This window comes from Rhinolophus sinicus, chromosome 5, assembly GCF_057876585.1.
Source record: "Rhinolophus sinicus isolate RSI-liver-muscle chromosome 5, RSI-T2T, whole genome shotgun sequence".
Classification (NCBI taxonomy): domain Eukaryota; kingdom Metazoa; phylum Chordata; class Mammalia; order Chiroptera; family Rhinolophidae; genus Rhinolophus; species Rhinolophus sinicus.
Window position 1 is genome coordinate 107,739,219 of NC_142505.1, and position 26,567 is coordinate 107,765,785.

A 26,567-nucleotide genomic window follows, 5' to 3' on the forward strand; every position below is an offset into this window, starting at 1 on the left:
CACATACATCTCATATAATAATAATATTATTATTATTATTATTCAGGAACTGCTGCTGATGGGTATACTTTGGGCATTAGCTGGTCCAGGCACTGTTCTTGGTGTTGGAGGTGCAGTGGTGCTTGGCCTTAATTCACACGCAGCTCCTACTAAAGAGACAGAGTACACAGTAATATCATGTGAGGTAGTGCCAAGCCTTTTAAAAAAAAGAGGCAAGGAACGGAGCTAGAGGGGGAGGCTGGAGATGGAGGAAGTTGTCTTCTCCAGAGGTCTGGATCTAAGACCCAGGGGGGTGGGTATCGGGAGAAGAGCCTTCCAGCAGAAGGAGGGAATGGGTTTGGCCTGTTCACAGAACAGCCTGGAGGCCATTGTGCGTGGCGCACAGTGATGGGGGTGGAGGAATCGTGGCCATAGCCAAACCTGCCTGATTGGAGGAAGAATCTAGGTTTTTGGTGCCTCTTCCATCCTATTAAAAGGACGAAAGTCACTGGGGACATTAATTCATGATGGACATGAGAGCCTAGGATAAAACTATTACAGTCATGCATCGCTTAACAACAGGATAAGTTGTGAGAAATGCATCAGTAGGCGATTTTGTCGTACACACATCATGGAGTCACACAGACCCAGATGGTACAGCCTACTGCACACCTAGGCTACAAGCCTGTACAGCATGTTACTCTGTTGAATACTGTAGGCATTTGTAACACAGCGGCAAGTATTTGTGTATCTAAACAGAAAAGATACAGTAAAAACATGGTATAAACAAATGGTTCCCGTGTAGGGCACTTACCATGAATGAGCTTACAGGACTGGAAGTTGCTCTGGGTGAGTCAGTGAGTGAGTGGGGAGTGAATGTGAAGGCCTAGGATATGACTGTACACGACGGAGACTTTATAAACACTGTACACGTAGGCTACGCTTAATTTATAAAAACGAGTTTTTTTCAATAATAAATTACCGTTAGCTACTGTAATTATAAACTTTAAAATTTTTCAACATTTTGACTCTTCTAATAACTTAGCTTAAAACACAGACATTGTACACCTGTACGAGAATATTTTCTTTCTTTATATCTTATTCTATAAGCTGTTTTCTATTTAAAAATTTTGTTTCTAAACTTCTTTGTTAAAAACTAATACACAAACACACGTTAGCCTAGGTCTCCACAGGCTCAGGGCCATCCGTGTCACTGTCCCCGCCTCCATCTCGTCCCACTGGAAGGTTTTCAGGGGCCGTAACACACATGGAGCTGTCACCTCCTGTGAGGACAACGCCTTCTTCTTTTTCTTGAGGAGGTGTCACTCTTTTCAGAAATACGTCCCTCCCTGGTGGTTTGCTTAGTTTGTTTATTTTCATCATAAATTTGCTTGTAAGCAGGTAATCCACCATGCACATTCCTATTAATGGAAACCTTTCTATGTGGGGTCCATGTCTGAAACTTAAGGAGCTTGTTGAGGTCTGCAAAATCCTTCACTGCGAATTAATTCTCTTGGGGGTTCTTTTTCTTCTGCGTTTTCTGGGGCACCATACAGAAGTTAAATAGTAATAAACTCAATATGTACCAGGGTGGGCAAGTCTCAGAGGCATAACATTGAATAAAAAAAGTAAGATGTAAAAGTGAAATGTATTATATACCATTTTATTAAATGCACAAAGCAAAATTATAGATTAATTGTGACTAAATATATGTGTGTATAAAAGTATAAAATATGAGTTAGAATGTTACTAGCAGTCTTAATTAGCAGTTCCCTCTGGGGAGGAAAAAAGGGATATGAGATTTGAATGGGGTGGTTAAAGCATCCTGTGGTTCTATAATGTAGTTCTGTTATGTTTTAATTCCTTTTCAGCAGAGGAAATCAATATGGCAGTGTTAAATTAACCATTATTAATTCTTGTGTGGTAGGTGTGGAACCTTCTTTTTCTTTCCTTTTTTAAGGGAGAGGAAAGGAGGTCAGAAATACTCGTTTGCCTGGGCAGAGTTGGTCCATGCTGTGATGCTATTAGAAGATCAATTTAAAAATCAAGAGTAAGATTATAAGAAAGCTTCTAAAAAGAAAATGAAAAGATTGTAGAGACTCCCATAATTTCTCTTAACTAAAACAGTGCTCCCTTGGAAAGCATTTCCTCTAACTTCATTGCACAGTTCACTTAAAGGAACGTGTATTGAGGCCTGAGGGGTGAGTGCAAAGGTTAGTAGGGAGGCTAGCCAGGCCTGCCTGCTTCATGCTGCCTGTGGAACCTTCAGCAACGTTTTTAAATTTAACATCTCAAAGGTTTGGTGTCTTATCTGTAAAATGGGGGTAATAATAACTATGTTGTTAGGAGCTAATGAGACAACCCATGTGAAATACGAGGCATAGAGCCTGAAACAGAGCAGCACTCCATAAATGTCAAAATGTATCTCAGGTGGAAAAAAGGAATACAATGTTCTCAATTGAATGAGGCAGATAGTAACACTTTCTATTTTCTTTGTACCGCACACTTCTCTAGAGGTTTTTGTATTCATGGCTTCTCTCATCCTGACATGACACTTTGAGGCAGGAGAGCCAGTATCATTTATTTTCATATTACAGAGGAAGTGAAGTACCTGGAGACATCTGTGGCAATAGCAATGTTCATCCATTTGAAGAGCTAATACGTTAGAGCTTTTGTCATGCAGTGTTAATTACTGCAACTGACTCAGTGTGCACTAAGTGTCAGGTGCTTGGAAGAGCACAAAATAAGTGCTCCATAACTATTACTTACTATCTCATTGAATCCTCATACCTCTCATGGGGCGGGAATTATCATTATTCCCATTTTATAGAGGAGGAGACTGAGGCTCAACAGGGTGGTAATGTGTGATTTGCCCAGGGATTCCAGGCCAAAGTTTTTTTCCTGTTAGGGCCACCCCCCTACCCCCCGGCCGTCCCAGACCCATTGCTACCGGGATGGCGTGTTACTAATTATAGATAATACAAATTGATTCATAATGCAAGTTGATAGCTAGTAGCATAGATAATAATACAGATTGAGGGGGAACCGAAACATTGTTCACATTTGACTGGTGGGAATCATTTCTGTGTTTATATATTTGAATCTGAGTATTTCAGCTCTAACTTAATACTGCAAACAAAAACAATATCTCAGTTGTCTAATTTTCCTTCACCTTGCTTGTGCCCTTCCATTCAAGATGGGTATGAAAAACATGACTCTTCTGACCATCTGTTAGCCCACAAGCAGCTGCCTTTTTGCCACATTTACTCTCGAATATTTTCCCTAAAGGCAGGGGATGTAATCAAGTATTGATGGTGTTAGTCCAGGAACAGCGGCTTCCAACACGAGGAAGGAGGAAGCAAGATTTTCTACAAATAATGTCCATCTAGAAGTATCTTCACACATTTAACCCTTATTAACAGATACTCTTGTCACATGAAATTGAAATGTGCCTTGATTAGTTTAAACATTTGCAACATTGCTAGGCTAATTTGTATAAAATTGTGTAGAACAAAAAGTATCCAGAATTTCAAGGATACATACACTGCCTGGATCAAGTTATAAAACTCCCTGTTTACTTAGAGATTCTAAAATCACTTTTAAAGCTTATTCCAGTGTAACTAATACCCACATTTCTCAACTGAGAAGAATAAAGTACTGAAATACCAAATAATTTGTCTTTGGTCATGGGGAAAACAGGAAAAACAAACGGAAAGAGAAGCCAGTTCTTAGGAGTTTAAAGTCAGCTCGGTCTAGCCATAATCGTATTAATTTATGCTTCATAGTCTCATAGTTCCACGCTGGTAAAGGTAATAATTTTTCAAAAAATGAAGGAAAAATCTAAATGGTGAGGGTGTTAAAACCATCATAAGATTGTATAATTCATTTTAAAATTAAGATCTGTAACTGCACAGGAGTAGAGGGAGTGCATGAGATACGTGGACCAGCTGGAAACCTGGTGGGAAGTGCCTGCAGGTCCGAGGGGCCTGCTCCCAGCACTTAGCCTGGAGTAGCTCCCACTGACTGCCCTGTGCTGCTGAGCTGGTGCGGTGGAACCAGCCCCTCTTCACACGAGACCTGGCACAGGTAGAAGAGTGACATCGCCAGTCATTTGATTTCAGCCTAGGCGATCCATGTTCTCCTTTGAATGGAAATAAAACTCATTCTACTTGAAACTAGTTTGACAGATTATCCTCCTTGCCAGACAGTAACTGGTGGAATATGTGCTAAACTTTTGTTATTCATTATAATAAAATAGTGCTTCTGGGCCCACTAATACCTTTTATAATTTATTTTGTTTTTATACTTGGTATCTTAAACCTTTTAGTCTTAGTTTAAATTAAAATGGATTTGTTCATTACTACTGGTGATTCTCTACATTTTAGGCTCTATAAACAGTTCAGGTCTTAACAAGCCCTGACATAGCATGACCTTTAAACCCAACTGCTGCCCTCCTCCCAAAATGTGGGACCCATCCAATTCACAAGGACATCCACCGCTACTGTAGATTTGGAATAAAAAGGCAGCACAGGTTTTTTTGTTCCTGGGTTTAAAAATACATGTATTTCAGCTAAAATAAATAGATTAATGCCAAGAGCCAGTATAGAAATGGATTTTCCATTGTTCAAAGAGGCCAAAATTTCGGGGGGGGAAATTTCTGTAGCTAAACCTAATTAATAGAGTTGAAGTATATGTTGAACTTTCAAGCGAGAAAACTCTTGTATTGTTTTCTGTGAAGTTGATTGTATTCTCAGGTCTTAGTTTAACTTTTTTTTCCAGTAGAATCATTTGGACAGTGGTTTATGTTTGGTGTTAACTTTCGAAGTTCTCATTAACTCATGGTTTATGAGATTTTAAGATAGGAGTTAAATACATAAACATTTCAAGAATTGTATAAAGAAATCAGATTATATTTTCCCCTTATTTGGTTAAGCTGAACTAAGAATAATCTGAAGAACAAAGATCTGGGCTTCTTTTTGTGACTTCTTATATCCTAGAGAACAGACAGGGTTAGCTCTGTATTGGTCTCGTTATATTCTTACCGTCCAGACTCAGCCTCATAAGATTATTATGAGAACTTCAAATGATATTTTAAACTTAGCTTTTTGTCTTTTTATTAGAACTTATATTCTTACCATCCAGATTTGATCTCCTAAATTTATTCTGAGAATTTTAAGTGAGCTATTTGAAAAATAGTTTTCTCTTTTTACTAGAAAATAACTATTTTCTAATGAAGGTATTAAATTTTAAAAATGATTGAAATCTCATACATTGCTGTTGGGAATGTAAAGTGGTACAGCCACTCTGGAAAATAGTTTGGCAGTTTCTTAATAAAGTTAAACACACCTACTATATGGCGCAGCAGTTGCGCTCCCAGGTGTTTATCCTAGAGATATGAACAGTTACATTCACGCAAAACCTGTGTGTGATTGTCCATATTAGGTTTACTTGTAATTGCCAAAAACTGGAAACCAACCCGGATGTTCAGAGGGTAAATGGATAAACAAATTGTGATACACCCATACTATGGAATACTAGCCAAAAAAGATAAACAAATAAACTGCTGGTACACCCAACAACTTGGATGGTATTTAAGAGCTTTATGCAAAGTGAAAAGCCGGTCTCAGAAGGTCACATGATTCCATTTATATAACATTTTGACAATGACAAAAATCGTAGTGATTGAGAACCAGGGGTTGCCAGGGGGTAGGGTTGGTGTGGCCATAAAGGGTTAGCATGAGAGAGATCTTTGTGTTAATGGAACAGTTCTGCATTATAATTGTGGTGATGGTTATACAGATCTGCACAGGTGATAACATTTCATAGAAACCTTGCAGGCACACGCATTGTGAGTGAGACTTAAAACAGCTGACCGGCTCCCATGATACTGGATGAGGGGACTTCCAGTTAAGCATGGCAGAATTGACCTCGTGTATTTTTTCTCTCTCCTGAGGATACATTAAAATGACGGGAAAAGGACTTTTAAAAAAAGTCTGTAAATCCATAGTGTAGAGGCCTGAAAAAGGAAATACCAGTTGACAAAAGGCCTAAAGAAATGTTGGGTGATAGAAAATGGACAGAGGAATGGTAATTGCCCTAAGGGAACCGCAAGAACCTGCAGAGAGAAGTACTGATGAGAACTGCGCCATTTACCCCGGAGCACCCCAAAGACTGAGGAGCAGGCCCCACAGAAGGTGGGGATGGAGGGGCCAGGCAGGGCTATAGTAGGGGTTTTTCAAGGTGGTTGGATTGCCAGGTTCCCTTTTCTACCTCAGCCACCGACCACCGGCAGTGCCCTCTGCCTGGCAGACCAGAGATTTCATCTCTGAATATATTGAATCAAAGGAGCTTTTCGACTTGGAAACACCAGTGGAGGGTGGAGGGAGTAGAGCAGAGAGCCAGTAAAAACTGGCTCAGTAAACTGCAATTCCCAACCCCCTTCCTGACTGGGAAAGCTGACCACCTGGTGACTGCTCCTCCCCCCACCTAATGACAGGGAATTACAAACATCTCTGGAATGACCCAGTGGCCCCTGGTTTACTGTTGTGTGGCCGGTTTGTCTACAGCTGACCTGCTGTCCATCGCTCCGCATGAAGCCTGCCAGTCTACATGCACCCTGAGAACATACCCACTCCCACAAGTGTCCAGCCAGCATTTTGAGGCTTTCCTCCTAAACACGAGTGATCAAGGAGCACCAGATGTTTGAGGAAACACTCCAGCACAGAAGACAGGTGGATGCCCAGGAGATAACATGGGGGACTGGAAGGAAGGACCCCAAAACTACAACTAGTTTATTCAAATAGAAGACAATATTGCATCCATTAAACAAGAACAAGATGCTTTTGAAAAAGAATAATCAAAAAACCCGACAAAGCCCAAATTAAAAATATATTAGAGTGTTTAAAACATAGAAGTGTCAGAAAGTGAAGTTGAGGATGTGTGTCAGAGATGTAGAACAAAAAGTGGAAAATCAGAGAAAAAAAAGTAAAATGATTAGAGAATAACTCCAGAATGCGTAAAATCCTTATCAGAATTCCACAAAGAGTGAAAAGACAGGAAACAAAACAGGAACATTTTTCAGACCTAAAGGACATAATTTTCTATATAGATTACATAGGGTCTTTTTTTTTTTTTTTTTGCAATTTTATTGGGGAATATTGGGGAACTGTATTTCTCCAGGACCCATCAGCTCTAAGTCATTGTCCTTCAATCTAGTTGTGGAGGGCGCAGCTCAGCTCCAAGTCCAGTCACCGTTTTCAGTCTTCCGTTGCAGGGGGTGCAGCCCACCATCCATCCCATGCGGGAATTGAACCGGCAGCCTTGTTGTTCAGAACTCACACTCTAACCAACTGAGCCATCTGGCCGCCCCTCCAGAAGCTCAGCGGCAGCTCGTTGTCTTCAATCTAGTTGTGGAGGGCGCAGCTCACTGACCCATGTGGGAATCGAACCAGCAACCCTGTTCAGAGCTTGCGCTCTAACTAGCTGAGCCATCGGGCCACCCTCAATAGGGTCTTTTGAGTGCCAGTAGAATAAGTGAAAAAAATACCCACAGAGACAGACAATTATGTAGTTTAAGAACACAGGAATTAAGAGTAGCCTTCCAGATATAAGCCAAAAAAAAGAAAAAGTCGTATATGAAGGAAGAAAAAATGATGGCCAACTTCTCAATAGCAAAACTGGATATTTAAAGATTGTGGAGTAATATCTTCAAAATTCTGAGGGAAAGTCACTTTCCATCTATAATACTCTAGCCAGCAAACTATCAATCAAATGTCAAGGTAAAGATAATTTCAACGACATGGGTACTCAAATTTATCTCTCACATGTCAATTCTTAGGTCATTCTTGGAGAATGATCTCCAGCAAATACGAATAAGTGAAGAAAGAAAAAGATGTAGAATCCAGTTAGTGAGAGCTCTAACACGGGGCCAGAAAGGGACCTGCAAGAACAACAGCATAGCAGGGACAGTCAGGCCAGACTGAGCAAGAGGACAGAGAGTCCTTGGAGGAAGTTCTGGGGGGAAAATGGAATGGAGATTAGCTGACAACTTTGTGTGCTTGAAAAATAATATTGATAGGTTCTGCCAGATCTGACGGAGCGTGTGGGAAAATTTAAGTTAGATAACAGAAAACTAAGCATGGGGGTGGGGAGATGAGCCATGCTAATCCCAGGAGAAACAAACAGGCAGTACCAAGAAAGGAAATGTAATCCTTAGTACATTCCTTGCTTTGTAGTGACCAGTATCTACAAAGTAATAATAAACCCTGACTATTCACTTACCAGGAAATTGCCATTTCACTATGTAGGAAGGATGGGGGGAGGATAAGTGGGGTGCTGGGGAGGCCCAAGTCCTCATCTACTGTAGCAGGAAGCCTGTACTTATTGTCCAAAATTGAAAAATTATGATATCAAAACTATGGCAATAAATGCAAGAATAACAGCTTCGTTGAGAGTGCTGTTGAGACTAAGTCCCGAGGTGGGAAAGGTGGTAAGGCGGGTTGGTTTTTCCCAGTCGCTGTTTGATAAAATAAAAGTTAGGTTCACTCTCTACTAACTCACAGTGGAGAACCTTTTATCCTAAACAGCATGTGTGTCAAGTATCTGTCCCTTTGAATGTTGTGTAGTTTTCATTCTTTTTGTTGCCTGGTCCTCTATAGATGGCACACATTTGGGGAGAGGTGCTGAAGAGACCTGAGTGGTCTGTCTGGAATGATTAATTGAAGCTCATTGTGGAACAGATATATTCAGTCACCGTGTGCTCTGAGTCAAGTCAGAGCCCCCCAGGAATAATTTCTGTCTGTACTTCAGGTTTACGATATTTTAAATTTAGACCAACATTCTCAATAATCGTCTAGAATGACAACCATTAACCTACTTAAACCCAAAAGGTGGCATCTGTTTCTGGGCCCACAGCCCCTACCTGGCGCTTAGCACAGAGACAGCATGTCTGCTACTTGCTCTGTTTACAGTAAGTTCTAGGCAGCCCTTGGGCAGCGGGGGAACTGCCAGGGTAAGTTACGTCCACCTGTCAGTGCCAGCACCCTGTTCCATCAGTAAGGAAATGTGTGCTCTTTGTTATTTTCAAATCAACATTCATGACTGTAGACTGTCCTGTCAAGCATACATTGGTATCCCAGGCTATGTCGTAACAAAATCTAAAGATTACTTGGTCTACTGTTTGCTTATTTTATGAATTTGTTTGTTTTATTTGTCAGAATGTTATGGAACAGTTCAATCCGGGGCTACGAAATTTAATAAACCTAGGAAAAAATTATGAAAAAGCTGTTAATGGTAAGTCAATTTTCTAAATTTATAAATGTAGAGCACATATAAAATTCATTCAGTAAATGTTTTACTTAATTATTTTTAAATGCTTAATACTGAATTTTTTAAATAAATTGGTAGAAATTATTTACAATTAATTTAGTCTACACAACTTTGCATTGATAGGATGTTAGTGTATTTGAAATGAATACATTGAATAGGCTACTATGAATAATCTTAATTATCAAATCATGCTTTTTGACATGGTTCAATCATTTATATCATTGCCATAAACATGTTTTCTACTTTTTCAACCAAATTCTTTGTGAACTAATAACATACATGAAATGTATACTTAAAATATTTATGTTAGCATTCTATAGTGTAAGAATTATTCTCCTTTTATTTATACAGAAGAATTTCTTGCCTTTGGGTGTACTTTTGATAGTAATCTGAGAAACCAAACTTTTAGCCTGAATGGGAATATGTCTCAATTAAAGGTTGAACTTAGATTCTTATTTCAAAACGAGAGCTTCCTTTAACATGAATATGAGCGTTGGTTTTTGTCTGTCTGGGAACCAGAGTTGTTTGCTGGTTTGAAGAGGTGTCAGTGGCGGAAGCTGACATGCATATACATATGCTTTTTCCTACTAACAGGCAAATGGTGTCAATGATCACCTTGAACACTTGAGATGCTGATAATCACCACATTCTAACCAGTCAACACAGTGTTCCCTAGGTAGCAGTCATCACCCCCAAAATATTCAGACCCTGGGTTCACACCCTACCCTGGTTCATTAAGACCAAGTAGCATGAGAACATCTAGTTTCCAACCATTTTAGACTTGAAGAAGGCTTCAGCTCAAGTGTTATCTTTTACATATCTCATTTCTCTCTCTCACCGTGCCCCACCTTTGAGTGCTCCCTGTTGGTATTTTGGAAATAAACCTGTGGCCTCACACACCTTCTGCATGAGCATGCCCCAGGAAAGGGAGTATGCTGACTAGACTTTCCATGACGAGTGCCTTATTGTTGTAGTTCCTGGAAAAGTAAACTGCTTATTTACTTCTGGATCTCTGTGCTGTTTGCCAGATGTTTTCGGTGTCAGGAAATGCAACAGGCCTAGGATTTGTTCTCCTTTACCCTCCAGCAGTATCCGTGACTTCTGCGATTGCCCCTCTGCCCCCTCCTTCAAAGAGCAGGAGCCTTGTTTTGTAAGAGTCTTGCACAGCTGACTCTCCCTGGGTGACTGCTTAGTCACAAGGCTGCAAAGTCACTGCTTTAGATGCCCCTGTGAAGGAGATCACTGTGACCTGCAGTGACTTTTTTTCTTTCTAGCATTTGCTACCTCTCTGAGGCAGTTTTACAAGGTGACTTAGTGAGTAGCCTGCAGCTTAGTCTTGTGCTAAAACAGCGTCTCCCCGAAGGGCTCTTATCACTTTAACACCTCCTGGGGACTATTCCACATTTTTAAAGGTATTTCCAAAATTTCTATAGACCATCCGGTTCTTGCTGAAGCCATTGATAAATTTAGATATATTTGTAAACTCCTTGGTAAGAATTTATGGTATAGTTGAGGGTGCCAGATGTGCAGTCAACAGTCCGATTATAAGTCAAGGTAACATGCATGCACAGCTAACAGAGAGCATGGGATGAGCCGTGTCCCTGGAATTTGCGCAGTGGCGGTGGGGGCTGGGAGAGGGAACAGGGAGGAAGACTTGCAGGAGCTGAACTAGTTGATAGATGTTAGATTTCAGTAGGCAGATGCTGCATACAGGTACTTCAGGCAAAAAAGACAGTGTCCAACCCAAAATCTGGTGTCCACACTGGCATGAGTGAGAAACTGTTGGGGATACTAAAATATATGGTGGAGTAGGATCACATTATTGTTAAATTTTAACGCAGCGTCAGTTATCTATTGCCATATAACAAACTACACCTAAACTTGGTGGCTTAAGACAATAATTTGTTATTTATCGTGGTCCTGTAAAGGCAGTGCAGTTCTCTGGACCCATGGGGCTCAGCTGTGACGTGGACTAGGTTGAAGGCTGGGCTCACATAGGCATAGAAGTCTGTTCTAAGAGTGCAAGCCCCTGTGGGAGTTATGTTTGCTGGTACCCCATTGGCCAAAGCAAGTCACATGACCAGGTGTGTCGGGGACTACACCGGCTGGGAATTCTGGGAGGTGTGATTCATTGAAGGCCAGAGTGTGGGCTTACTCTTTGAGCAATGGAAGGCCCTTGAAGGTTTTTGAGCAGAACTGTACCTGATGAAATCATATTTTAAGGAAAAATTATCTGGTAGAAGTAGATATACTAGATTGATGAAGTAGTTGGTCAACCACTAAAATAGAACTAATAGGAGAGTGCTGTAAGCATCTTGGTAAAGTAAGAATACTCCATTGTTTCTACCTTTAAATTAACAAGTCAGACAACTGTAACTCAACAAAGGATCCCCTGCTCAACACACAAATAGACCTGAAAGATCATGCATTGGGACATCTGAAGGTGGGCATATTGGAACAAGTCGGGGAGGCATGGTAGGAGGAAGGACAGGCACGGTAGCCCCAGAAGCAGCTCAGCAGCCACCGCTGCTCCACCTCGCCCGGTGGTCGGGGAGGAGTTGGGTAAGCAGCCCTTACACTATGACTGGAGCTTACGAGGGGCAGGAGCAGTTTCCCTCCCTCCTTCCCTTCCCCCATCATAACAGAACCGGGTAGAGGTGGCTGGGAATTTGTAAATAACACAGCAGGGGCAACAGCCATAACTGGAAGGATAGGCAGAACCATGAGACCGCAAACTTGCCTCTTCTCCGCATGCCCTGCAAAGCCTAGTAAAGCCAAAAACAGCAGAAAAAGGTGGTAGCTCTGGGAGTTCACAAAACCGGTTCTCCAACACTCTCCACATTCCCCCACCATAGTGGTGGTGCCCTATAACCAAGGTGAGCCGTCACAGAGAGGATACCCACCATCCTAGTGAATACACAGTATTTTCCTTAACTGAAGTGACTCCGCTCCACCACAATCCAGAGGTACAGAGAGTGCAGGTAAGAGAAAACAGAAACTTGCACTAAACCACCATCTACGGGAAAACAAAAGAAAGTGCCCTCCCTGCTGAGTTGTTGAGAGCAAACCAGTACCTAGGTAAGAGAGTGCTACCTCAAATACACAGAGAGAGAAACAACCCATCCAGTACCAAGAGCAAACAAGATAAAATGGGAGCATAGAAAGAAAATGAAAAGTCTTCAGAAACTAAGTCAAAGTCATGGAAAACATGATTTAAATAACATAATTCAAGATTGCAGTTATGAAGAAACTCAAGAATATACAAGAAAACTCAGAAAGGCAGTTCACTGAATTCATGAATAAAATTAGTGAACAAAAACAACACTTTACCAAAGAGATTGAAACTGTAAAAAAGAGCCAAACAAATTCTGGAGCTGAAGAACTCAGTAAATGAGATGAGGAATGCATTAGAGAGCATTGGAAATAGAGCAGTCCAGATGGAAGAGAGAGTTTAGTGAACTGAAAGATAGAAACCTAGAAATGACCTACGAGGAAGAAGAGAGAACTAAGTTCAAGAAAATGAAAGAACTCTATGAGAACTATCAGACTATACTAGAAAGAACAATCTAAGGATAATACCGTGTTTCCCTGAAAATAAGACCTAGCCAGACCATCATCTCCAATGCATCTTTTGGAGCAAAAATTAGTATAAGACCCGGTCTTATTGTAATATAAGATCCAGTCTTATAATAATATAATATAGTATAATATAATACCAGGTCTTATATTAATTTTTGCTCCAAAAGACTCATTAGAGCTGATGGTCTGGGTAGGTCTTATTTTCGGGGAAACACGGTAGATATATCTCAGAGGAAGAAGGGAACAGAGAGCCTACTCAAACAAATAATTGATGAGAATTTCCCAGGACTATGGAAACAACTGGACTTTAGAAAAGAGGAAGCTAACAGACCACCTAACTATATTAATGCAAAAAGACCTTCTCCAAGGCACGTGTTATTCAAACTTACAAAATAATGACAAAGAAAGAATTCTCAAGACAGCCAGCGGGGGTGGGGGGGTGGGGGGGGGAGAAAGACTGTAACCTACAAAGTAAACCCCTCCTAAGTCGTCTCTAGGTTTCTATCTTTGAGTTCACTAAGTCTCTCTTCCATCTGGACTGCTCTATTTCCAATGCTCTGTAATGCATTCCTCATCTCATTTATTGAATTTTTCACTCCAGGATTTGTTTGGTTCCTTTTTAGATTATGATCAGATTTCTCAGTAGAAACATTACAATATGGGACAGAGTGGAAGGAAATTTTCAAAATGTTGAAAGAGGGGAACCATCAGCCAAAGATAATATATCTAGCAAAGTTATCCTTTAGATATAAAGGAGAAATAAAAGTTTCCCCAGACAAACAAAAGCTGAAAGGATTTGCCACCATAAGATGTGCATTACAAGAAATGTTGAAAGGAACTCTTCTGCCGGAAACAAAAACACAGAAGTATATAAAATTTTGAATAAGATGATTAACAGTAGCAAGAAACTGTTAATCTACAAAATAGGTTATTAAACACTTAATTGTAACAGGTGAAAGGGCATTAAAAATGACTATTCTGCAATTTGGTAATGAATGCACAACATAAAAGAGAATTTGTGACAAAATCATAACGGGAGGAGGTAAAGGACTGAACAAGTACAGGTGAAAAAAGATAAGAGGGAACTGGGAGAAAACTGTTAATATGTATGAGATATTTTACACAAATCTGATGGTAACCACAAAATAAAAATCCAGAGCTGAGACATGAAACATAAAAAAAGAGGAAACAGAGAAAAAAATAATAGAAAACCACCAAACTAAAATAGCAGACAGAATCACCAGAGAAAATAAACAATGGAGATACAGAGCAACCAGAAATCAAAAGATTAAATGGCTGTAGTCCTTCTTTATTAATCACCCTAAATGTAAATGGACTGAACTCACCAATCAAAAGGTACAGATTAGCAGGATGAATTAAGAACAAGATCCAACTACATGTTGCCTGCAGGAGACTCATCGCAGCTCCAGAGGAGAACACAGGCTCAAAGTGAAGGGGTAGAAGATAGTACTTCAAGCAAACAGACTCACTCAGGAAAAAAGAGGGAAGACTCAAATAAATGAAAAAATGAAAGAGGAGACGTTACCATGGACACCACAGAATTACTGATGACTATACAAGAATACTATGAAAAGCTATATGCCACCAGATAACCTAGAAGAAATGGACAAAGTCTTAGAAATATGTAACCTTCCGAGACAACAAAGAAAAATTGGAAAACCTAAATAGACCGATCACTGGTAAGGAAATTGAAACAGTAATTTAAAAACTCCTAAAAAACAGGGGCCGGCCTGGTGGCTCAGGCGGTTAGAGCTCCATGCTCCTAACTCCGAAGGCTGCCTGTTCGATTCCCACATGGGCCAGTGGGCTCTCAACCACAAGGTTGCCAGTTCAATTCCTCGAGTCCCGCAAGGGATGGTGGGCTCTGCCCCTTGCAACTAAGATTGAACACGGCACCTTGAGCTGAGCTGCCTCCCGGATGGCTCAGTTGGTTGGAGCACGGGCTCTCAACCACAAGGTTGCCAGTTCAATTCCTCGACTCCTGCAAGGGATGGTGGGCAGCGCCCCCTGCAACTAAGGTTGAACACGGCACCTTGAGCTGAGCTGCCTCCCAGATGGCTCAGTTGGTTGGAATGCGTCCTCTCAACCACAAGGTTGCCGGTTTCAACTCCCACAAGGGATGGTGGGCTGTGTCCCCTGCAACTAGCAACGGCAACTGGACCTGGAGCTGAGCTGCGCCCTCCACAGCTAAGACTGAAAGGACAACAACTTGACTTGGAAAAAAGTCCTGGAAGTACACACTGTTCCCCAATAAAGTCCTGTTCCCCTTCCCCAATAAAATCTTTAAAAAAAAAAAACTCCTAAAAAACAGAAGTTCTGGACCAGATGGCTTCACTGGTGAATTCTACCAAACATTCAGAAAACATTTAATGTCTATCCTCCTCAAACTCTTCCAAAAAATTGAAGAGGGAATACTTCCTAACTCATTATACAAGGCCAACATTCCCCTGATACCAACACCAGGCAAGGACAACACAAGAAAAGAAAATTACAGGCCAATATCTCTGATGAGCATAGATGCAAAAATCCTAAACAAAATACTGCCAAATTGAATACAACAATATATTAAGTAGATAATATATCATGATCAAGTGGGGTTCATTCCAGGGATACAAGAATCATGCAACATCTGCATATCAATGCAATACAACATATTAACAAAATAAAACATTAAAATCATATGAGCTTATCAATAGATGCAGAAAAAACATTTGACAAGATACACCTATTTATGATTAAAATATTCAATAAAATGGGTATAATAGGAAAGTATCTCAACATAATAAAAGCCACAGATGACAGACCCTCAGCTAATATACTCAGTGATGAAAAACTGAAAGCTTTTCCTCTAAGATCAGGAACAAGACAGGGATGCCCACTCTTGCCTTTGTCATTCAACATAGTGTACTGGACTTTCTAGCCAGCACAGTCAGGCAAGAGAAAGAAATAAAAGGCGTCCAAATTGGACATGAAGAAGTAAAACCATCACTATTTGCAGATAACATGATTCTATGTATAGGAAACCAGAAAGTTTCCACCAAAATACCACTTGAAACAATAACCAAGTACAATAAAGTTGCAGGATACAGAATCAATATACAAAAATCTGTTGTGTTCCTATATACTAACAACCAAATATCAGAAAGATAAATGAAGAAAACAATCCCACTTAAAATTGCAACAAAAAGGATAAAATACAAGGAATAAACAAAGAAGGTGAAGTACCTGTACTGAAAACTACAACATATTGTTAAAGGGAATTGAAGAAGATACAAAGAAATGGAAAGATAATCTGTGTTCATGGATTGGAAGAATTAACATTGTTGAAGTGGTCATATTACCAAAAGTAATATACAGATTTAATGCAACCCCAATCAAAATCTCAATGGCATTTTTCACAGAAATAGAACAAAAAATACTCAGATTTGTATAGAACCACAAAAGACACCAAATAGCCAAAGCAGTCCTTAGAAAAAAGAACAAAGCTGGAGGTATCACACTCCCTGACTTTAAACTATACTACAAAACTACAGTAATTAAAACAGTATGGTATTGGCAGAAAAACAGACACACAGACCACTGGAATTGAGAGCCCAGAAATAAACCCACACATATATGGCCAACTCATTTTCACCAGAAGAGCCAAAAACACCATGGAAAAAGGAAAGTGTCTTCAGTAAATGGTGTTGGGCCAACTGGAAAGCCACATACGAAAGAATGAAATGACTGCTATCTGACACCACAGCAAAAAAAATTAACTCAAAATGGATTAAAGACTTGAATGTAGCACCTGGAACAATAAAATACATAGAAGAACACATAGGCACTAATGGAACTTGATTTCAGTGGGTTTTGTGTGAACTTGACTCCAAAGGCAAGGGAAGTAAAATAAAGAATAAATGAATAGGACTACATCAAACCACATAGCTTCTGCACAACTAAAGAAATCATAAACAAAACAAAAAGGCAACCAACCGAATGGGAGAAGATATTTGCAAACTGTAGCTCCGATAAGAGGCTAATATCCAAAATATATAAAGAATTCATATAACTCAACAACGAAAAAACAAGCAATCTGATTAAAAAATGGGCAGAGGACCTGAACAGATACTTTTCCAGGAAAGACATACAGATTGCCAACACATATATGAAAAGATGCTCAACATCACTAGTTATGAGGGAAATGCAAATCAAAACCACAATGAGATACCACATCACACCTGTTAGAATGGCAATTACCAGTAAGATAAGAAATAAATGTTGGTAAGAATGTGGAGAAAAAGGGAACCCTTATACACTCCTGGTGGAAATGTAAATGGGTGCATCCACGATGGAAAACAGTGTGGAGGTTCCTCAAAAAATTAAGAATAAAGTTTGCATATGACCCAGCAATCCCTCTTCTGGATACCCCCCAAATTAGAAAACATTCCTAAAAATATGTGTACCCCTATGTTTATTGTAGCATTATTTACAATAGCCAAGACACAGAAACAACCTAAGTGTCCCTTGATAGATGACTGGATAAAGAAGATGTGGTACATATATAAATGGAATACTACTCGGCCACAAAAAAAGAAATCAATGAAATAGTGCCATTTGTGACAACATGGATGGATCTTGAGAGTATCATGTGAAGTGAAATATGTCAGAAGAAAAAGGACAAAAACCATATGATTTCACTCATGGGCTATAAAACAAAAAGCAACAAAGGAATCATCTCATAGATAACAGACAGTAGAGTGGTGCTTTCCAGAGGGGAGGACAAAGAGGGTAAAGGGGGTTAAATATTAAATATATGGTGATGGAAGGAGAGTAGACTTTGGGTGGTGAGCACACAATATAGTATACAGGTGTTGTGTTATAAAGTTGTGTATCTGCAATTTATATAATGTTATTAACCAATGTTCTCCCTCCAAATTAAATGAATGAATGAATGAATTGGAACCATTGTGCTTCATTCCTTAAAACAAGAAGTGGTAGAAAATCTCTTAATGTGTTCACAAAGGGGGACAAAATTATGACAATATTATTTTATTCTGGATAAATTATATAATTTTTAAAGTTAATTCAACTTTATCATCAAAGCAAGGATATTTTACTAGACTGAGAAGGTTAGTTTTAAACAGAAGTCAACAGTTAATGAAAATTTTCAATTGTATGTGTGGGTTCAAACCAAAAATTTTGTTTAAATATTGTGTAATCCTGTATACCATTCTCCCACTAATTTGCTCTTCAGTTTATCAGTGTCTTGCAATTTAAAATCTTCATACTAAAATATTGCATATATTAACTTGACAGTTTACTGGCTAAAAACTTGTTTTTAGGTGGAGTCATCTCTTTTTCCATTTTAACTGAGGCCAAAGAGTCAAAAAGCACCATAATTTAGAACTGAGTAAGTGAAGTACATTAGCTGGAGTTGTGTGCACTCCCTCTGACTTGCCGTTGACCTTGGGAATGTCCCAAAATATCTCCACTCCCCTTCATGAAACAGGTTTGATAACATAACCGACCCATATCTTAATGTTGTCAACTAGAACAACTCAAGTAATGATTTGGAAAGTTTACAGAAATGCTACTTGTTAGTCTTCCTTTTTATAATTATACTTTAAGGTATAATGAAAGGTATTTCATAATCTTATGAAACAACAGTATAGTAGAACGTTATATTTCCTAAACTTGTATACATATATAGTAAAAACCATAACTTTTATCATTTTTAACTCTGGAAGAAATGCTAAAGTAGATTAATTTGTTGTGAAAATACCTTTTTTTGGCCTTCAATATCTTTAGCTGGACTTGTACATTAATTTATCCTATGACACCCTCACACACACTTTTTTTAAATATATGTTAAATGCTTTTTTAAATCTACCTTTTAAAAATACCCATTATAAATTGAGGCAGAAAACTTTGTTGCAGAGGGCAAAAAGGAATTGGTATAAGCAACTTTCATTTGTTTGTCCATTACTTACGTTGTTAGGGCATTTTATAGATGACCATCCTTTGTTTCAGAAAGAATAACTGACTTGCCCAAGGAGGTCATGTCATTAGAAGTAAACGTAGAGGGCAGCCTGGTGGCTCAGGTGGTTGGAACGCCCAGAGGTCACCTGTTCGATTCCCACAGCGCCCTCTACAGCTAAGATTGTGAACAACCGCTCTCCTTGGAGCTGGGCTGCAGTGGGCTGCCAGGAATGGCCGAGCAGCCAGTGTGCGCGGCCGGCAGCCAGCGAGAGCTGCCGTGAGCTGCTGACCAACAACTGCCTCAGTCCCGGGGGGGAGCACAAGGCTCATAAGACCCGCATGGGCCAGAGAGCTGTGTCCTACACAACTAGACTGAGAAACACCGACTTGAACCAGAGGGGTGGTGGGGAGACGGAAGAAGGGGGGGGGGGGGAGGAAGAAGTAAAGGTAGAATTTAAACCCAGCGCTGTGTTGCCCCCGACTCTCCACTCTACCTCCCTTCCAAATAAAAAAGAAAGAAAAGGAAAGGAAAAACAAATCAAAATGCAGATTTATGTAACTTATAATTTAGTCCTCAGAATCAGTTTGAAAGAAGAAATATCACTTTTAAGATAATTAGAATCCAACTTGTATAGCAATAGAGATTTTCCTTGTTTTTGCCCAAAAGGTGTGTGTGGGGGGGAGTAGAGCGTTAAGTTATTTTTCAGGTAATTCTATTGTTTTTTGGAATGATAATGTATTTCAAATTTCATAGATTTTTCCCCCCTGACCACAAGTATGTTGTTTATGTCTCAGAATGTCTTTTTCAATAGAAAAAGTGCAAATGCCATTGAAGGACCAGGTTCATAGGCCACCCCACACAAGTCCTTCTAAATAATATCCAGCAGATCTGGATTGCTGTAAGAATCCAGGGAAAAGATTTTTTGCTGAGATGGACGTGTTCCCAGCCCTAATTCAATGTTAGAAACACATGCGCTCCAGAACTGGCATTAGGAGCAGGCAGGGCCTTCTCTAGATAGACTTCCAGGACCCTGGGGAACTGGCCTGAGGCGAGAACCCCACGGGGCTCTCCAGTGAGTGGGGCCTCGGGAAGTACAGTGGAGGGACCTCTGCCCCCACACAACTGTCAGGCACAAGCCCTGTCTTCTGAGAGCCACGCTGGCCGCAGCCCAGACCTTCCTGCAGCCAGAAGGGACAGGGATGTTTGGGAGAAAACCTGTGTTTCTTCCTTTCCTTGTCTGAGTCATGATTTTGTGTGTCGCCTTCCCTGTCTAGCTATGATCCTGGCAGGAAAAGCCTATTACGATGGAGTGGCCAAGATCGGTGAGATTGCCACCGGATCCCCCGTGTCGACTGAGCTGGGTGAGCTGACTGTCCTTGATCTATAAACCTAACGTGAGCTGCGGTTTCGGGGCCTTTCCTCCTGTGAGTGCCTGTAAGAACACATGAAGAGACCAAATCCAGAATAGAAAGGAGAGCTGGCCCAGCATTCCGGTTTGTGAACCCAGCACCCAGTGTGTTTGCTTCTGGGATGACTGAGTTCACAGTGGCCTGTCGAAAGCGGAGTTTTAGTTAGAGGGCAGGCCACGGCCAGTGCCCGGCCTCCCTGCTCCCTCGGAACTGGGCTTCTGATCTAAGCCTTGGGCCCAGCTCTTCCCTCGGATCCCTGCAGCACAAAGGGAGCCCAGGGAGCTTTGACCTACATTCCTAACTGAAGGAGATGGGTGCGCCGGGCCTCCCGGCTCTGGCAGGAGCATTTCCTGTGACTCACCTAGCAGAAAGTCGGAGCCCTTTACGTTCTGTTCTTGGCTCTCGCTGCTTCCACAGTTGCCCTCAGTTGTGATTTTTCCGGTTTTGCTGGTATGAATTGGTCTCCTGTGCACATACGAAGGGCAGCCACACCCTGGGCAGTGCCAGCTGCAGAGGGAATCCAGGTCTCTTGTTACAGAGCCAGTTCCCTGTACCATCTGTTAAGGGGGGAAAGGTCAATTTTTTTTAATAGCCCCACACACAACCATGATTTCAAAAACTTGTCGGATATGTTTTGTTTTACAAAGGGTAAAATTCCTGGCTTCAAGATGTTTGTTATAATTTGGAAGGTTCAGAAAACCAGAGGAAAATGTTAGTAAAGTGTGTGTGTGTGTAAAGAAACGTGGGCCTGTCTCCAATTAAAAAAAGTGGAAAGGGAAGCAGAGGTGGGGTACAGGAGCATGCACTTAAGGTTTGAATAAGTCACACCAATTCTATATAAAGTGTCTTGAGGGTTTTCACTATTGCTTGGAAAACTCTTAACTGACCCATAAAAGTGGAGAAACAAGTTTGAGGTGTGAGGACAGCGCTGGGGTTGGAGGCTGGGCTGCTTGGGTGTAAAGGGAGCTGCCTGCTCATTAACATTCTGACAGTTTTGTACTTGGAGAGTTTATAGAGTCTCAAAACCTATAGACAAAACCTCAACCTGATGTGACGCTGTATGATGAGTACGTCAGTACTGCTATGTTTAATAGAATCAATTTTAGGCAGAAATTTTTCAAAAACCTGACTTGTGTTCTGTTGTTGGTGCCATAACGTCTGCATATTCTGGTGAGGACGGAGCTAGAGTAACTCTGTCCTAATAAGCAGCATCAATTTAATAAAATACACAGTGCATTATATAGACAGAAGAAGATAGTAAAACCTGGGACGTTTGAGGGATGGCTGAGATGATTATAGGTTTGCAAACGCTAGGACTAAATGCAAAAGAAGCGTCCTATTTGTGTCAGGCAGGGGGGAATGTATGGCCCTTACATTAAAGCTTGTGGCTCTCTGACTCAGGGCCATTCCGTTTCACGTTTTTTATGTTTTATGGTTCTTGCCACTGTTCAAATAAGACTTCTGTTCCACACCTTATTTTATTCAGCGGTGAGTTCGTAATGTTGAATCAGCTATTTCCACAGCAACCGTGTTGTTATAAACACGAGCTTAAAACTTCAGTTTCAATAAGGAAAGTATGTTGCAATGGTGAAGTATCTTTCATGTGTATGTATTTTATTCAGAGGGAATGGAAATAACTTCTGTTGTGTTTTATTTTTGTTTCAAGTTGTCCTTTTGCTTATGTTCTCTATCTCATATAGTCATCAGTTTTCTACTCACTCACAGCAACTCCATGATAAAACGGTATCCTCGTAAGAGGATACCTAATATTAACTTTTTTTATTTGCTCAGTTTTTTTATTTTGTTGTTAAAATTTAGACTGAAATACTACCCTAGATCTGTTTAAATTCACTGTATGGAAGAATAGTGGACAATTCATAGAAAAAAGAGAGACCTAAGGTAGATTGTATTTTTCTCATTTTTCAAGAAGATTTTATTGTTTAGTTACTGACTCTTGGTACTGGTATTCATAACTTTATTATGAAATATATGTTATAAATTCCATCTGATAAAACTGAAGGGGAATTACATATGTGAAGATCATGAATCATTTCAAAATTTTCTTTCCCTAAGAGTATTGTCTCTGAAAAACATTTGTTTTCCTCCACAAAAAAAATCTATAATTTAAAATTTTTCAATTTAAAAATATTGCTCTAGGCAGAGGAGAAAGGGATGCTGAGGAATTCTTATTTCTAAAACTTCTATTATAGAAGATTTTATATTAATTAAAATATTTTTAATGTTATATATATTTTTTTAATTTCATACATATTTTTACATGAAACTTCCCTTAAATTCTGATACTTTTGTACTTTGGGAGATAGGTGAAGAAAATATACTCTGGGTAAAATATTTCATAAAAATTTACAGAAAGGGTTCAACTTGGAAAACTTTGCCAAATGCATTATGAATGTTGATCAGGGTGGCAGAGCTAAGCATTTCAGTCTCTTCTTAAGGCTGGCGCAGGAAGCGAAAAGCTGGAGGAGGACGTTGAGTAGCCTTCTGCTTCCTCCATAGTGGGGCAGAGCTGTGGCAGTTCCAATTCTGATTTCTAGCTTTGTGTGTGACCCTTTTAATATCCCGCTTTCAGCATCAGCTCACCCAATGATATGTGAATAATTTAAGATACATTTTTGCCCGAAAATAACAAAATACCCAACTAATAGCGGTCTAAACAATTAGGATGCTTGTTATCCCACATAGGAAGGCTGTTGTTAATTTTCTTGCAATATTTTTGTTACAGCTTTATTGAGATAATTAAGATATAGTACAATTTGCCCATTTAAAGTATACAGTTCAGTAGTTTTTAGTATGTTCACAAGGTTTTAAATTATCATCACAGTTAACTTTAGAGTATTTTTATCACCCGAAGATGAAATCCCACGCCCATTAACAGCCATTTCCCATGTACCCCCAACTCCAGCCATATACAACCATTTAACGTATTTTGTCTCTATAGATTTGGTTATACTGGACATTTCATATAAATGGAGTCATACAATATGTGATCTTTCATGACTGGTTTATTTCACTTAGTATAATGATTTCAAGGTTCATTCATGCTGTAGCATGTATCAGTACTGTAGCGTGTATCAGTACTGTAGCGTGTATCAGTACTTTTCTTTCTCTTGGTTGTGTATTTAGGAATGGAATTGCTGCTCAACTCTAACCTTTTGAGGAACTGCTGGACTTTTTCAAAGTGAATACATCATTTTACATTCCCACAGCAGTGTGTGAGGGTTACAATTTCTCTACACCCTGTCCTCACTTGTTATTGTCTGTCTGTCTGTTTTGTTATAGCCATCCTAGTGAGTGCGAAGTAGTGTTTCGTTTGGGTTTTGATTTACATTTCCCTAGTGACTGATGATGCTGAGCATCTTCTCACGTTCCTATTAGCCATTGCATATCTTCTTTGAGGGAATGTCTATTCAGATCCTTTGCTCGTGCTTTACTGGGTTATCTTTGTATGATTGAGATTGCAGATTAACTTTAATAAAGTTTTGTTTTTATGTTTTGATTCCTTTTATCATCTCTGCAGTAGTTCCATTGTCTGAAGTTTTTGACAGTCTAATTCTGCTGATGCTGTTATTGTGCCTCTTGATTCTCGTTCATGAAGGAGCCTTCCTGTAAGGGTTTTATTGTCATTTTATGGCTCTTCATGCTGGGCTCATCTATGGAGACATTGGGAGTCACCGAGAAATGCAAAGGAGAAATGCCAGGCAATGGTGAAGCTCCTCTGATTTAATTGCTTCTTCAAAAATAGAAATAGTTGATGTAATATGATTTTCCGCTTGATAAAAATTCTCGTAAAATATTTAGAACTTGCAAAGCAGTAGAAATGCCCCCTTTATTTTTTTGTTGTATCCAAAAGAACAAAGGTGTTCTGTAAGTTTTGCAGGGGGAGGCGACTCAGACTTTATGGAAAATATTTCAATGTAAATATCCAAAATTTGTGAGTTATTTAATTATCTGAAAGTTATTAATTACCTGAAAGAAATAATGGCAGATTTTACTTTTCTATAAATCTTGCGGATACATACCCTTCCCCAAAAAAAGTCATTTCCTGATCATTTTCTCTTGAAAATAAAAAGTCCTTTCTGAATAGTCTATTCTCCTATTTAGAGAATATTCAGAAAATGTGTCTTCTCTTTTTTCAACTGTAATTGAAAGTGATAGGAAAATATTAGTCACTTTTATGCTGAATCCTCTCAGCTACTTGAAGATTACAATAAGAATTGCCAAATATTTTGAAGTCTCTTTCAAATTCATTTTGCTAAAGCATCACCTTTTATCAGTTGTACCTTACCTGCCAGGGCGAGCAAACTCGGAGCCAGGGGGCTGACCAGCACCTATTTGTAAATAAAATTTTATTGGCACACAGCCATGCCCATTGGTTCATGTGTTCTCTAGGGCTGCTTTCAGGCTGCAGTTCTGGCTACGATAGCAGAGCTGAGTGGTTCCAACAGAGAAGTTTGGCCCCTAAGGCCCCTTAACCCGATGGTAGAAGACCATTAGTGTCATACAGTTTCTTAAATGTGCGGACTGAGTGATCTTGGGAGGGATTTGATACCTTTTTCTGCAAAGAAAAAGCGGTTCCTCAGCACGTGCTGTCTAAGTGCTTGGGTTTAGCATACATTTGCAGCATGATTCTAACCACCATAGTCAAAGGAAGGTCAAGCGCAGAACCCTCCTGCCTTGTTGGGAGGCATGAACAAACAAACGAAAAGCCAAAAACCAGAGCTCTGTAGTCAGAATGTGGCAGCTGAAATAGTTTAATCTGCTGTGTTTAACTGTTAAATAATAAGTCACGTGAATAATAATTGATGTGACTCAGGTTGTCAGGGTGCGTGCCTGTAGTCACATACATAAATCTCTAGCACATGCACAGTTCAGCTCAAGGGACAGTACTCATTTAAAAGAAGAAACTGAAATTTGTGTGAAACTTCCAGTTTTGTCCCTAAATCAAACAACATTTATTTTTAAAAACTTAGAAAATATTGAAAAGGTAGAAAGGAAAAACAGAAATGGTCAGGGGAAAATGTTTTGGCAAAATATTTAAAAGAAAGTTTGAACCTGTTTTCACGTCTTAAAGCATAGAAAAATAAAGCTTGTTCTCGTTTATTTCTCAAGGAATAACAGGAGACTTTCTTTGGGGAGTTTACAAATTTGCTTTGAGGTCCTTACAGCGCACCATTACATAAATTTAGAGTATGTTATTTTGTTCCAGTTTAGTCAGCTATTACATTATTTTGAATCAGTTATTAAATTGTTTGGGCCAGTTTCTTAAATTGGGCACAGAACAGAAGGTTTTTATCCCCTCACCACCAGGCAATCTAGAAAATCATAGGTTTTCTTTTGTTATTGATAGAATGTTTATAGGTCGTGCAATTTTTTTTAAAAATATTTATTATGGTTTTGACTTGTTGATACTCAAAACCCAACCTGACAGTCTTGGGTCTTAAGAACAGGGAAAAAATCTTAAGTATTTTAAAAGAAATGTTATGAATTCGCAAAAATATTACAAACATATTTCTAAGGTCTAGATTAAATGAAAGAATTCATACCAGAGTGGGTGGGAGAGCTAAGTTGAGCCAAAGCAGTTATTATTGACCAAAACCACTTAACTTTTAGTTGTAAGTTTGGCTCACTTTAAAGAAATTAAAATCTTTCCCACAAAAATAGGAAACAGTCAACAGGGAATTTATTTTATTTGCTGAACAATAAATAGCACCTGCTGTGTGCCAGGCGCTGTTCTAAGCATTTTACAAATATTGACTCCTGCACTCATCATGATAGCCCTCTGACACATCTACTATTATTTCCATTTTACAGATGAGGAAACAGGGGTTCAAAGAGAGTAAGTAACTAACTTGCTGAGGTCACCTAGGTGGTTCATGGCTAGTTATTAGGTTGGTACAAAAATAATTGCAGTTTAAAGCGTTAAAAATAATTGCAAAAACCGCAGTTACTTTTGCATTAACCTAATAATTTGATCCAGGCGGTGTGCCAGCTCTGTGGCCTCTTATGCCAATTGAATTTTCTGTATGTCAGTGAGATGTGCTTTTTCCGATGTGCTTTATTATGTGGCAGTCAAGATTATCATGCCCATTAGGGCTCAGCGGATAAAAGGCATGTTCAATAGCAAACATCATATAGTCTGAAACAGATTCGGCATGTGTAAGTCTGTATTTTGTGTTTCCTTCAGATAGGATCAGTAGTTATAAGAAAAGCATTCCTTCTCTAGGCTTTGAAGTAACTAAATGTGCAGATGATGTACTGTATGATTAGTA

The 26,567-nt window shown here is 39.5% G+C and overlaps 1 protein-coding gene across 1 annotated transcript in view; it reads left to right on the forward strand.

Moving 5' to 3' along the window:
- The window catches only part of BAIAP2L1 (BAR/IMD domain containing adaptor protein 2 like 1), a 73,972-nt gene that overhangs the window by 12,524 nt on the left and 34,881 nt on the right, over nucleotides 1-26,567 (forward strand). The window contains exons 2-3 of the mRNA XM_019716460.3: nucleotides 9,195-9,270; nucleotides 20,143-20,229. Coding sequence (XP_019572019.1) covers nucleotides 9,195-9,270; nucleotides 20,143-20,229 — 163 coding nt within the window. The remainder of the gene's footprint in view (nucleotides 1-9,194; nucleotides 9,271-20,142; nucleotides 20,230-26,567) is intronic.